At 40.9% G+C, this 14,829-nt stretch overlaps 1 protein-coding gene across 3 annotated transcripts in view; it reads left to right on the top strand.

The window, feature by feature from the left end:
- pacs2 (phosphofurin acidic cluster sorting protein 2) overlaps nucleotides 1-14,829 on the top strand; it is a 66,772-nt gene that overhangs the window by 36,405 nt on the left and 15,538 nt on the right. For 2 of the 3 annotated variants that reach the window (XM_072366051.1, XM_072366049.1), the window contains exons 2-16: nucleotides 3,932-4,019; nucleotides 4,399-4,488; nucleotides 5,088-5,213; nucleotides 9,139-9,301; nucleotides 9,577-9,650; nucleotides 9,804-9,884; nucleotides 10,527-10,586; nucleotides 10,669-10,823; nucleotides 12,339-12,429; nucleotides 12,827-12,898; nucleotides 13,190-13,314; nucleotides 13,521-13,653; nucleotides 14,010-14,114; nucleotides 14,431-14,537; nucleotides 14,670-14,824. In XM_072366051.1, coding sequence (XP_072222152.1) covers nucleotides 3,932-4,019; nucleotides 4,399-4,488; nucleotides 5,088-5,213; nucleotides 9,139-9,301; nucleotides 9,577-9,650; nucleotides 9,804-9,884; nucleotides 10,527-10,586; nucleotides 10,669-10,823; nucleotides 12,339-12,429; nucleotides 12,827-12,898; nucleotides 13,190-13,314; nucleotides 13,521-13,653; nucleotides 14,010-14,114; nucleotides 14,431-14,537; nucleotides 14,670-14,824 — 1,625 coding nt within the window. The remainder of the gene's footprint in view (nucleotides 1-3,931; nucleotides 4,020-4,398; nucleotides 4,489-5,087; nucleotides 5,214-9,138; nucleotides 9,302-9,576; nucleotides 9,651-9,803; nucleotides 9,885-10,526; nucleotides 10,587-10,668; nucleotides 10,824-12,338; nucleotides 12,430-12,826; nucleotides 12,899-13,189; nucleotides 13,315-13,520; nucleotides 13,654-14,009; nucleotides 14,115-14,430; nucleotides 14,538-14,669; nucleotides 14,825-14,829) is intronic. The other variant, XM_072366050.1, reaches the window with a different exon arrangement.

Raw genomic sequence — 14,829 nt, 5'->3', positions numbered from 1 at the left:
GAAGTTGGGGTTGTGGCAGCAGGAAGGTGACTCACGGGCCGTTCATGTAGTGAAATTCACATGGTTGATTACACTCTTCTAATGGGAAGTCACAGAGTCCAACCAATGAGTTTCTTTTCATACGGAGCATCAGGACCTTTTTTTGGATGCGTTCAAAGTTTTTCCACCATATCACCATTTCATACTCCTAATTGCTTCTGCCTACTCCATCTCTGTCACTGAAGTTGTTATGATCCTAGCTCATAGGCCACAATATGTTAAAATTAGCACGAAAAAGGTTTTATTTTTTACCCACCTCCACAAGGGTGTCAGAGTAGACAATTAAGACCATGCACTGCGCAAAGGCTTTGTCACCTTGCATACTCACCCACTATATACTGTTCATTATAAAGAGGATTCATTTGGGGATAAGGACAGCCAGCTACTGATACATTTCAGGCAATACTTAAATGCTGCTGTGGTTCACAGTTTTTCATAAACACACACCGGCAGGACAGGCACATGGTAAATCTGAAGCGAGCAGCAAAAGTTTGCTTATTTCGTTTGGTGTCATGTTCTCGTTAACGCTTCTGTTTTGATATTCACCTGCACAAACACTGACTGCAGCTGTACCTATAGGCCATCTTCAATATAGGCCATTAGTCAGGAAGTCTAAATTTAATGTGCCATCACCAAACAACTGGTTTTAAACAACTATTTTTAGTCACAGTGGTCCCGTTTGTATAGCTCGCTTGTGACTGTTTCAAAAGTGAGCAGCATTACAACTCACCCCAAACATGTTTGCTGTGTAAAATTTCAATTTAATTGTGATTCCAGTGCATATATTACTAATAATTTGTCAAATCCTGCATCTCCAAAAAAAGAGACATTTTAGGTGTAGTGTGCTCACCAGGCATGCTTAATGTCACAAAATCACAATAAGAAGCTACAGATGTTAGCAGTAGCAAACGCTAGCTGGTGTTAGCTAGCTCTGTCAGTTCCATAGTAGTGTTGGGAACTTTGACTCTTTTGGCTGAATCGGATCATTTACTCTGGAACAGTAAATTGAACGAATCTTTGAACGAATCATTTCGTTCATTTTTCCAGCAGGTGGCGCTGTAACCCTACTGTGGGCGTTGCACAAAAGGGCCACGGTTCTAAACACTTAACACTGAAGGAAACATAGTTTGCTTCAGCTGAGCTAACAAAATACAATACACAAAATGCCACAAACAATTCAAACCATGTGAAAACCTGGGAAAGCAAATGCACAATAAGGTGACTCCTGTCTGTATCTGCCATTGTTGTTTAAAGCCCGACACTGACTCAGTAGCTGTCACGTGACAAATTAACGAACGAGAACGATCGTTCAGCCCTGTCACATGACAGCTGGTAGAGAACAAGTGAATGTAAAACTCACATTGATTTTGACAATTAGTAACACAATTAAGTGAGAAAAAAAGTAACAATAAGTTCCCTAAAATGTTAAATAGTGCATTTATTGTGTCTTATTATTATTATTATTTTATGGTAGAGTACAACACAAAATCAATATGTTGATATAATTTTCAAAAGTATCTATTCACATTATTCACATTATCATTTATCTATTTACACACAACACTATACATATCTACAAGAACCGAAGACCACTAATTAATTATGATTTCATGACAAATGAATGAACATCACAAATCAGACATCATTCATTTCCTCCTCCGTTTCTCTGTCTACAGTAGAGTCCTGTGCGGGACTGTTTTCTTCACCCCGCTCTCGCTGAATTTCTGACCATTACCGCCCGCAACATGTCTGTTACATTCCTGCCCGCAGCTGCAAAACTTTGAGAATTTATGCCCGCACAATAAGAAATGCATTGATTTTGTGTCTTCTCCCGTCCCGCAGGAGAAAACGCGTCATTTTATAGGCTATTAATAAAGAGATTCATGGACAATTGAGAAACTTCTCCAAATATCACACTTGCCTTGCTTTGTCTTTGTGCTGTAAAGACCTTCTTTGAGCTTCCTTTCCACATCATTTATTGACATCCTGTCGCTAGGCTACATACCGATCTCACAGTGTTTTTAGCCGCCAGCCGCCAGCCGCCAGCAGTTGAGTTGTGAACGAATCAAAACTGTTTCCTGTGCGAGGAGCCATAACCCGAGGAGTTGACTCGTGAACGAATCAAAACTGTTTCCTGTGCAAGGAGCCGTAACCCGAGGAGTTGACTCGTGAACGAATCAAAACTGTTTCCTGTGCAAGGAGCCGTAACCCGAGGAGTTGACTCGTGAACGAATCAAAACTGTTTCCTGTGCAAGGAGCCGTAACCCGAGGAGTTGACTCGTGAACGAATCAAAACTGTTTCCTGTGCGAGGAGCCATAACCCGAGGAGTTGACTCGTGAACGAATCAAAACTGTTTCCTGTGCGAGGAGCCATAACCCGAGGAGTTGACTTGTGAACGAATCAAAACTGTTTCCTGTGCGAGGAGCCATAACCCGAGGAGTTGACTCGTGAACGAATCAAAACTGTTTCCTGTGCAAGGAGCCGTAACCCGAGGAGTTGACTCGTGAACGAATCAAAACTGTTTCCTGTGCAAGGAGCCGTAACCCGAGGAGTTGACTCGTGAACAAATCAAAACTGTTTCCTGTCCTGCTGACTGAGCTTATGCAGCAGCCGCCTGTCATATGGGGAGGAAGGGTACTGCGTGAAAACGAACGAATCACTCACTGAGACTACTCGTTACTCCCGAGTCATATAAACGATTAGTTAATATTGAACGAATCGTTCGCGAACGACACATCACTATTCCATAGCAGCTAGCTCCAGGCTGCAATGGATAATTTTGACCTGTGCAGTGTAAAGCCTCTTTACTTTACTTTTGGTGTACTACATGACGAAATTGAATGGAACTATGTAGTGATTGAAAAGTTTATGCTGAAGTTTTGAACAGCACTACAAAGCAGTTGGCTCACCACGTAGAGGACAGTGTAGTGAACAAGTGGAAGACCTCTTGCTTTGCAGTGCCAGAGGGGCGTAACAGTTACTCCCCTCCTCAACTCTGGCATTGCTCACTGCTGCTTGACTGCTGCTACTGTTGCAGCGGGGCTACCTTTTCCATCATGAAAATAAAAAGGTATTAGTTGTTATTTTGATTAAAAACTAAGAAGCAAATATTTACTTCTGATGAACAAAGATTAGTTTTGTTGGGGTTTTTTTAGGAGAGGGAGCAGTGTTAGAAAAAATGGTATTTCGGTTTGTGTATATAGATTTAAAAATGTGGGTATGTTTGACTTTGCCAAGACACTCTAGTTGACAAACTGCCAATTATCAAACATGATTTTTATACATATGTACTTCAGGTTGGTACTTGTTTATTGGCGGACACGTCCATCTTAATGCCTGTGTATAGCAATACAGAGGCTGTGCTGTTGGCTAAGGTCACTATGCAGGCCAGATGTTACTTTGATTGAAAAACAGCATAATTCGCTAACTAAGGATGCTCTCTGGAATTTTATGGAATTAGTGTTTGGAGTGAGGTCATGTTAAGTAAGAGTCCACTTTGTCATGGAGGGTTAATCTCTGGCCTGCTTAACAAATGCTTAATTTTAAAATGGAGTAAAAGTGTTTAAAGGTTTAACTCTACAATCCAGTAAAACTTTGCCCATAACCTTTTTTTTTCTGCGTTTAGTTATTTCTTTACACAGACTTTAATGTACCCAAGCCAGTTATTGAGCAGTTTCCACTAAAATGTGCACTGAGAAATGTTGAGCATGTGATCTCATCATCGTGTTTTCTCTTTTCTGTAATGTTATGGTTTATGGTTTACCGTTTGATATTTGAAGATGCCAGCAGGACTGCAATATTTCCTGTTTCCCCTCCTTGTAAACCATCCATGTTTGACTCACCTGTTAGTGCAAACATTTTTCTACCCTCTGTTTCTCTGTCTCTCCTCAGATTGTGCAGTCTGACTCTTAAGAAGCTGGTCGTGATGAGGGAACTTGATAAAGAACTGATTTCTGTGGTCATTGCAGTGAAAATCCAGGTACGTTTTAAAAATAGCTCCAACAAAGGGGCATTACATAAACCTACATTTCTGAAAACAAACATATCTCACAGAGTATGGTGTGTCTGTCCAGGTAATAGAGATGCAGACAAACTTGTAAATCTTTGTCTCTGGTTAAGTTGTGGAGTAAATTATTAAGCTTCAGGAAAAAAAAGGGGAAAATACATTTTGAAATTTATTTAAAAATGTTTTTCTTTTAGTAAATGTTCTTTACCATCCAACAGTTCCAGTACAATGTTTAAAATTATATGTTTGATCCTGCTGAATTATTCACAACCCACACCCTTGCCGTAGGAACACAGACTGCCTCTGAAAGAAGTGTGCACACTAAATCAAACACCAGACCTTCTTTTCACAGGGCTCCAAACGTATTTTGAGGTCCCATGAGATTGTACTGCCACCCAGTGGGTCAGTGGAGACTGATCTGGCTCTGACCTTCTCACTGCAGGTAAAGAAAAAGAAAAAAATCGCTGCTATGTTGTTTGGTAAAGACATTACTTTATATGCTGCTAAATAACTCAGATGTTTGCAGATTGTAGATTTATATTCTCTGTTAGTGATAGAATAAATGAAATGTATGAGTTTCCAGTAGTTCCCTGTGAAGTGGACTGCAGAGTGTATTTGTCCATGTTAAGTAAGATTCCTCACTGTAGGGAACAGAGACGATGGTTTGGCTTTTGAGACATAAAATTTCTACCGCCACATTAACAGACAGGTGTTTGGAAGACTTGCATAACGTATGAAAATAATGCTCACAGGTAATTTTCTGTGAAATGATAATGGATAATTGCTTTACCAATGTGTATATCAACTAGTAATATTAAATTGGAGCAGATGGTTTACTTAGAAGTGATTCAGTGTAAACCAAAATACCGATCCTGATGAAGAAACCCATCTCACACTGCAACAGTGCAGCTCAGTGACGTGCCATTAGTAGTTAAGGGCTAAGGTTAAGGCACAGAAGAATAACTGATATTGTATCTGGCTTTGGAAATGTCTTGCCAATCATAATACATTTCCTATTGCTTTTTATTCCTGTTATCTCAGTACCCACACTTCTTAAAACGAGAAGGAAACAAGCTGCAGATCATGCTCCAAAGGCGGAAAAGATACAAGAACCGAACTATCTTGGGCTACAAGACTCTTGCAGTGGGATCTATTGATATGGCAGAGGTACAGTGTGACCACATTGCAACAAACATGCATTCATACTCACGTCGTCTATCACAGATTTAAATATTTGGAACCCAGGACAGGTTGTTTGTGTGCACATCGATATGCGTGCTGCATATAAAGGATAACTTGTGTTGCACTTTGTGGATCTTGAAGTCTCAGGACAGGCAGGAGCAGAGAGGTTCTTCAGCTCTAACAGGCTGTTAGAGTTAGAAATGTGTGAAAATTTAATGAGAGAGCAATAGAAGTTGGAGCTGCAGTTTGACATATACTGCAAGTCTTTGCCTGCTCTTACATACTCTGATTACTCCTGGCCTTTTTGAATTACAAGGTGCAATAAAAGTCAACTCAAATGAGTGTGAAGAGGGAGGCTGGAAGAGTATGCAATACTGAAAAGAGCTAACTGGGAACAGATCAGTAACAGGATTTGTGATCTATTTGGAATAACTTCTTGGTTTATGAAATTTGCATTTTATAATAATTGCATTTTAACTTTATTCCAATTATTCCCAGTGTCCCAATATGTTTGGAATTGGGGGCTGAACAAATTTTTAAATAATTTTTTCTCCCAAGAAAACACACACCCATTGTCTTTATCCTTTAGCAGAACAGTCACATAATCCATGCAGATGCATTTCATGGGACTTATCTTCAGTCGTGGCCGGTGACCGTAGTTCTGATGGTCACACGAAATATTTTCAAGTGTTAAACAGAGATTTGTAAAATCAGGTGAAAATATTGTGCATCTGCTGTACCTTTACAAAAACAGAGAGTTATTGCAGATTGTGTGCTCTGCTTGAAAAGCACCTAGGGTGAACAATTAAATGGCTTAATTACAGCTCACGTGATTTTTGATACACAAAGGAGATCCCATATGGCTGACAAAGCTCAGTGGGGCTTATTAAGGTGACATCTTAGTAGCTGAGGGAAGACAAGAAAAACATTTTGGCGCCTAAGAGGAGGGGGGAAAGAAATAGCAAAAGGACGATGTCCTGAACTACAAGAAAGAAACTTGAAGAATCTTGAATTTTCAGCTAAAGAAAATAAAAGAGACATAACGCACAATACAGTGTAACATGCTGAAGGCTGTTGTGGTCTGGCGGGACTGCACTTTGACTGGACAGAGATAGGTGTTGTCCTCAAGTGTCCTGGGTTTGTGAGAAAAATGTGTATCTCTAAAGTCACTTGATGGTGAGTTACTGCTACTGAACAAGGCACTTGACCGGCTTCTGCTTCAGTGGAGTCCCTCAGTCAGTGCAGTGTAGCAGAAAACAATGACCCAGGTGTGCATTTAGTCAGAAAGCAGCACAAATGAGCCAAAAGAAACAAGAAAGAGCATGGAATGGAATATTTCTTAAGGAATACAGGTAGGTCAAGGAGTTTGGCCATGAAAAACAGTTAAATCTTTCTCAACTTAAGAAGTTGGGGGCTCTAGGTGAACATACAATCTCACTCTGCAAAGAACTGAATGGTTTCGGTTGTTGTGTCTGAGCTCCAGTTTAAAAAACGTGACATCACAAACTTTTACGAGTGGTTATTGTTCTCTATGAACAATAACAACATTTTGGGAATACAAACATTTCTACTTGATTGTGAATATTTAAAACTATGAACACAAACTCGGGAAATTTAATATTTATTTCAAAGAGCAGTGATGATTCTGCCTAAATGCACATTTCCCACAGAATCATTTTAGTTGCATATTCATTCTGAATTTAATTTCAATGTAAGCCAGACAGATTAATTGTTTACTCACGGCCACAAATTATACAATAAATTCCACTTAAGTTCAGAATTCACTGTTTGCATGAATTCTATGGAAATTAAAAAACTTCAAATGCCCACTTTGTTCCATCCATTCACTCTCCAGACCATTTGATTGTCACAGTAGTAACAGGGGAAGCAGAGACACCCAGGCCTCCCTGTCTCCCGCGACTTCCTTCAACTCCTCCTGAGAGATCCGGCTCCAGTAAGCTCTGAGTTAGCTGTGTGTCCTCATGCCTGCTGTCAGTGCCCTGTAAACCTCAAAGGGGAGGCACTCAGGAGCCATCCTTATAAGGCGCCTAAACCAGTGAGCCAGCATTGAAGGTCTTCCTTTAATGGTGCCAGAAGGACAAAGCCATGCACAAAAAGCAGAGATTTGACCTCCATTTGTTATTCTTGCCATCCCCAATTGCCTTCTTACTGGGACTACGCTTTGAAATTCTGTCCATGAAAATCCCCAACAGGAGTCGAGACAAGGTGCTCTCTTGGCAAAGTCAAATGCCCACACTGAACAGGCTTTACTTAGATCTCAAAGTGTACAGGGACATAACAGTCATTAGAAACATACCAGCATCCTGTAAACCCAAAGGATCTCCCGCATTATCCCTCAGAGAACTAAGTAATTGATTGGTAACTACTGGGCCCAAATCTCTGATAGAGACAGTCTGTGTCTTAACAACTGATCTTAACCAACCTTCCACTGCTCCTGACGCTGAGGACTCTGATACCCCGATCACTGACACACGCCTTCGGTCTCCTTTCTTATAAATGGGGACCACCATCTCAGTTTGCAATTCCAGAGGTGTTTTTCCTAAAGTCGATGCAATGTTGCAAAGTGATTCAACCAAGACATCCCACAGTATTTCATCCTCCCCTGTTGCCATGCAATTTTGGAATCTTTCCATAACCTAAATGACTTCACCTCTCGTGATGGGCTCAGATCTCCCAGCAGCCTCCAGCTCTACAACCTGTAGGGGAGGCAAGTCTCTCAGATTTTAGAATTCTTCAGATCGCTCTTGCCAGTGGCTTAGTTGAGGTTTGTCAACTTGCTTGCTAAACACAATTTGGGAGGTTTCTACTTCCTGAGCTGTTGAACTGCTTTCCATCGCCTCTTTTAGGCCAACTGACTGTTGCTCTCAATGACCTCTCCATACTTCTCTCACACCACAGGCTTTGCTTCAGCAACCACAGCTACTGCAATTCAGATTTGATGTCAAATGAGCTAGATAAATAACTTTTACAACTCTTTCTCCTCTTTGAAGGGCCTCTAAACCTGATTTTAGCCCAGTCTTACAGGTTAGAATGGTTACAGGTGTATAACTTGCTAGAACCCCACCCTGCAAGTAGTCAGGATTGGTTGGTGCTGATTCCATCTATCTGGAGCATTCAGACTGTCTGATCTCACCTTTCTGAGGTCAAAGGCGTTGCTCTGCAGATTCAAAGCAGAAATCACCCGCCATTGTATTGATAGCTGATTTTGCATGGGATATGTTCACCCACTAATAGGGAACGTGAGCTGGGATTAGACCGTCGTGAGACAGGTTAGTTTTACCCTTCTTGAAAGATGTATATTTAAAAAAACAAAACAAAAAAAAAAAACATTTAAACATGTTAGCAAGGTGAAAAAGTTTTAGCAGAATGAGCTTTAAATCAGTGAGATGCCTTCAAATGCAACATCACTTATGGCCACTAAACATGTCTTGTTCTAATAGACTCCCATTCAAAAATGTATGAATTCATTAAAAAAAAGTCAATTCAAAGTCAATTAACTTTTTAAAAGTCATTGTGGTGCTACTTCTGATCGGTGTGGTGGTTGAAATATTTACATCGTTAGATTGCCCTTCAGCCTCAAAGATAAGTATTTTTGTCCAATAATTTTTCAAGTATCACTCTCAAGTATTCACCCTCTTTACAAATGTGGACACATCTGGCTTAAAAAAGGTGAAGATGGTGATGGGCAGATGCAGAACTAAAGTCTTCAAAAAAGCAGTTACTAAATGTGTGACATCAAAGTGTCTATTTTTGATATACAGTACACTGAGCTGTGAGTTCTTGATAAAGTTTATAAATAAATTATTTTTAACTTAGTTCTTCTCAGATTGTCCCAATACTTTCACACTTTCTCCCCTCGTGTTTTTTTTTCTTTTTCTGCCTCTCCCAGGTGATGCAGCACCCGACAGAGGGAGGTCAGGTTCTGCCTCTCTGCAGCAACCAGAAAGACATGCTCGGCAAAGTGGCAGAGATCTGGATCTTTTCCCTGTCCAGCCAGCCAATAGACCATGAGGATGCAGCCCTGCAGGGAGGACAGAAGATCAAATGCTCTGGTATGCTTTGCATGCCTTTACCCCCAGTATTTGGAGGGTAAAAGCCACCTGATATGCTTGACGGGCTGAACAGAGCTGGTATCAAAAGGCTCAGGGTAGTTTTCTTCACTCAAATCAGGTGGAAAGCGATAAAATTGAATTGGCACACAGCCCTGCACGCACTATACACATCATTTATATTTAGAACCTGGCTGCTTGTCAAATTTCAAAGGGTCATTGCAATATGTATGAAGCATCCTCTACACTTTCAAGCCTTTAATCCTCATCTGCTATAGATAACTACTCAGAAGAAGAGTATGAGAGCTTCTCCTCGGAGCAGGAAGCCAGTGATGATGCTGTGCAGGGACAGGTGAGTCAGCCTGTAGATCTCTTCGGCTTTTAAATTCATGAGAAGTTTTGCTTTACGTTAACCTGGTCAGTGACTAGTCGCTGAATATTTCAATCATTTTGACTCACTGAGTCGTACGCAAAGAAGTGCTTAGTTTATTTTTCATGTTTTCAGGATCTTGAGGATGATGAGTTTGATGTGAGGAAGCCAAAGAAGCAGAGAAGGTCCATCGTAAGGACTCCCTCCATCACCAGAGTAAGAGACGTGAACTAGACCAAGCAGGGAAGCAAACCTTTGACCACGACTGAATGAGCAGTGCATCAACACAGAGACCTCTAGGTTTTGACTTTCAGCGGTTACTGCACTCGTCACTGCCAGAGTCGCAACGTCATCTCCAGGGAGTCACCATGTCGGGCCAAGATATGCCAACCTCGCAGTGTTGTTTGTACATAGATTTTTTTTCCTACACTTAAATGAGACAGAATTCTTTTGCACTTGTTCAGACCTGAAGCAAAACTACCACACAGAACGACAGAACTGTGGATAGAGAACGCTTCAATGAACAAAGCTCTGGACAGCCACAGTAACTTGTATCAGATCTGTTACCTAAGCTTATGGACAGAAGTGCAGAGTATTTGTTCTGGCACTGCAGTTGAATGAGCCTCATGTGGTTCATCACATGGTCAGGTGACTTTTGAATAAAATGAAACACATTTCAGTGAGCATGAAAAGCTGAAAAGCTTGTGGATAAAATGGTGGTTTAAAGGAAAAATATGCCATTTTTTTCACAAGCGGACCCAACTCCCTGACTTCAGACATTCAAATATGTGCTTGAGAGCACATAAAAAAAAGGGATTTTTTTTTTGTTCACGTCTTTTTTTTGCTCCTGTCTTTTAGCAGCAGAACTTTAAGCAGCGAGTGGTGGCTCTCCTGAAGAGGTTCCGAGTATCAGATGAGGTGGGTGTTTCTGTCTCGCGTAACTCAGAGTTTCTTTTACCCTCATGACTAATTATGTGATGTGTATACATCATGTATGAAGGTGCTGGACTCGGAGCAGGACCCAGCAGAGCCGCCTCCTGAGGTAGAGGAGGAGGATCTGGACCTGGATAGTGTGGAGTTTGAGAACCCCAGCGACAGCGGTCCAGAGCTGGATGATGATGACAGCGTCCTCAGCACACCAAAACCCAAACTCAAGTGAGCACTGCACTCACTTTGAGAATTAAAATGGGATGAAATTGATGAAGTGAAATTGATTCTTTGAAGTTCAATATGGCTTCGGATTCATTTTGAACATTCCCATGGATATACGTATTGTATAGTACATATTGTAATTTCAGTATTTAAAAAAAACATGACGATCCTCAAAAAAGTCCTCAAATATTCTTTTTTCTTTTTGCAGGACAGAAAATGTTGTCATTGTCAAAAAATACAAGTAAAAGAGAGATGAAAATTGCAAAAGGTCACAAGATGATCTGACATTTTTGGTATTACTCAAGTTAATGAAAATGCAGGATCCATGTTTTAAAAAAACAAAAGCAGTTTATTCTTTTCCTCCAGCAAAACAAAATATGTCGGCTCAAGTCCAAAGTGTGAACTGTCTCAAGAGGTTTCCTCTGACATCAATAACCTCCTCCATACTCACAGAAAACAGCAAACTGTTTCCAAACAGGAAACACTATGTCAGGACATAGTGGAAAAATTAACACAACCCCAATTCCCAAAAGGGTTTGACACTGTGTAAAATATAACTTTAAACAGATCTCAATCTCTCTGCAAACATCTGGGAACTAATGAGAGAAGAATGTTGTCCCATTCTTGTCTGATAGAGGATTTGAGCTGCTTGACAGTCCTGTGTCTTTTTTGTGATATTTTTGTGTTTCACGATGTGCAATATTAACTGTTTTTCAACTGCTGAAATATTTGAACTAAAGGCAGGCCAGTTCAGCACCCCTAGTTTTCTTCTACAAGCCTTGCTGTTGTAAAGGATACAGTAAGGCAATATCAAGGTCTTCCCTGTAAAAGATGTCTCCTGGGCGGGAGCACACATTGGTGTAAAATCTTTATATACCTCTCAGATGGTACCTTTCTAGATGTACAAACTGCCAGTTTCACAGGCACTAATGGCTTCTTCTTTGCATGACCAAGCTTGAACCTGCATTGGCACAGTGAACTGTATCAGATGGTGATTTCTGGAAGTGTTCCTGAGGCCACGCGGTGATTTTTCATGACAGAATCATGTCTGTTTTTAATGCAGTGCTACCTGAGGGCATGAAAATCATGGGCATCCAATGTTCTTTTTTTTTGCCATGTCCCTTATGGACACAGGAGTCTAAAGATTCTCTGAATCTTTGATGTTATTATATAATTTTAGGTTTAGAAGTATTATTCTGTAATTGCTCCACAATTTGTAGACGCAGCTAAAAAAGACTTTGCCTCTCAAAGGTGCTCTTTTTATACCTAATCTTGTTCCTGACCTGTTGCCTATTAACCTGATGAGTTGGAACATGTTCTTCCTGCTGTTTCATTGTCGTACAACTTACTTTCCGAGCCTTTTGCTGCCATCATCCCAAAGAGGGGATGCTACTTAAACATTGCTGTAAACAATCAGATGTACGTATACAAATCCTGTGACCCTGAGGAGATTTCTAGATTATTAACCTTAGCAGGCATATTTACTTTTTCTTTAATTCAAACCTGCTTTTGTTTCAGGCCATATTTTGAGGGTCTCTCCCTCTCCAGCTCTCAAACTGAAATTGGCAGCATTCACAGCAGCCGGAGCCACAGGGAACCTCCGAGCCCGGTGAGACTTTTTGTCACCTCAGCACACCAAAGCAGACTGTCATCTGAAATAAGATTCTCAGATTTCTCTCTACACATATCGAACATGCAACATCACTTCATCTCAAATCTTCTATCTGTTGTTTTTTTTTGCATTCACTTAAACACTCAAGCTGTTGGAAGCCTGTTGGTGTAACCACAGACGGCCAAAAATTCACTTTCCTTTCAGAGGTTTCACCGTCAGTCTGAGGGTGTAAACTGCTGACAGTTTGTTTGTTAAGGTGTAGGGCTTCTGTTGAACTAGGAGTCCATCATGATATGTTCATCAAATCATGTTTTCATTTCTCTGAAAAGAAAGTTCCTGGGAATTCCATCAAAAGCTTGTGATGTTTATTTTTCTTCCCACCATCTCCATCTAGATCGATCTGGATAAAATCAAGTGTGGAGGGGCCAAGTATCCAGACGATGGTGTGTCTGATAACGCTTCCTTTGTGAGTATTGATCTAAGCTTCCCAAGAGTTATCAGGGAGATTGATTTTGAAAAAAAAAAATTAGAGGCCTCTAGGCCTCTGAAAATACAGAAACTGCTCTCAACTTTCTTTGAACACAGTTCTTTTAAGACAGTTTTGATACATTTTATTCGTTGCAACTAAGTTCTTCGGGACTGTCGGAGCATTCAAGATGTGAAAAGGTGTTGTTTTAAAGAGCAGAATGTACACTTCCATAAGCTTATAACCTATTAACCCTGCTTTTTTTTTGTCTTGGTTTTTCTATTCCCTAAGGAGCAGCCAGAGGCGGTGACTCCCACCACAGAGCTGGAGATGGACAACATGGACACATTTTTGGAAAGGCTGCCACCAAGTGGCAAAATGACCAAGACAGAATCTCTTATCATTTCATCCAACAGGTACATAATCCACTTCTCTTTTTTTTTCTTTTACAACACAGACAAACTGCACCTTGCACAAGTGAAAATGGTTATCTCTGATGGAACTTTCCAGAAAACATGATTATGACCAATGTTTAACTTCAGTGGAAGTACTGAAGATAGTGAATTATTACTGTCTGATTTGTCAGATTCCTTTCTTTCTGTCTTCTGTGTCCTTTTTTTAGGCAGGAACCAAAGTTGGCAGGGAGACGAGGAAGGAGCACATCGTTGAAGGAACGCCAGCCCAGCAGGCCACAGAACGAAAGGGCCAACAGCCTGGACAATGAGCGGTCTCTGGAGACACGCTGTCACCTACAGGTAGGAGGACAGAGTTGCAGCTGCACAACAAGGTTAAGACATCCCAGTGACATCAAGTTTTAGTTCTATTTCTATTTGCAGTAAGGTTTTTATTGTCATAGAAGACCAGGTTATGTGAAGACTAACCTCTGTTACAGCACGCTTTTCTATGTTTTTATCTACCAGTGCAATTAGTCGTGCAAAAAATTTAGAATGCACTGAAAGAAATCAGCGTAAATAGATCTATAAATCCTTCAAAAACGGTAAGACAGGCACAAATATAAAGTGTAATCAAGCCAGTGTGTAGGACAGGAAATAAGCATTTAATGGTTCCTATACATTTGTTTTTATTTAAACCCCAAATCTTCTTTGCCTAGATCCCGAGAAAGACAGTTTACGACCAACTTAACCACATTCTGGTATCAGATAACCAACTCCCCGACAGTATCATCCTCATCAATACGTCCGACTGGCAGGGCCAGGTGAGAGATGGGCCTTAAAATTAAATCAGGAGGTTTTGAGTTGTGAATGCAAAGGTCTTTGATATTTTTTTTCTTGCCTTCTACAGTTACTACAAGTTATAAGATTACGTGGCTTCCATAATGTCAAGGAATCAAATACTTTTTAGATGATTAGTGTGTTACATCGCATACATTTCTGCACACAGTACTTAACTCTTTTCTGGCAGAGAATGTAGTTACACCGACACTTGAAACTTAAGGAAGTCTTGATCATAAACCTGATTTGAATGAAATCGTGCACTTTTTCACCTGCTCTTTGTGTCCTTTCCTCTCTCAGTATCTTTCGGAGATGCTGCAAAACCACCACCTGCCAGTGGTCTGCACCTGCACAACAGCCGACATCCAAGCTGCGTTCAACACCATCGTGTCTCGCATACAGAGATTGTAAGCCCCTCCTCCTAATGTTTCACCTGTCTGTCTTTGACTGATAAAAGCTCAACTTGAAACCACACAGCTGTGGACAGCAATATGTTGCTGAAGGAAGTCAAGAGCTGCACTATTGGTTTCTCTTCCTAGCTGCAACTGCAACTCCCAGACGCCCATTCCCATTAAGATTGCGGTGGCAGGACCGCAGCACTACCTCAGTGCCGTTCTGAGGCTTTTCGTGGATCACCTCTCCCACAAGACCCCAGACTGGCTCGGCTACATGAGGTTCCTCATCATCCCTTTAGGTTGG

Source organism: Leuresthes tenuis, unplaced genomic scaffold (genome assembly GCF_036924035.1).
Source record: "Leuresthes tenuis unplaced genomic scaffold, fLeuTen1.0.hap1 SCAF_15, whole genome shotgun sequence".
NCBI lineage: Eukaryota > Metazoa > Chordata > Actinopteri > Atheriniformes > Atherinopsidae > Leuresthes > Leuresthes tenuis.
This window is presented reverse-complemented; position numbering and strand designations above follow the sequence as displayed.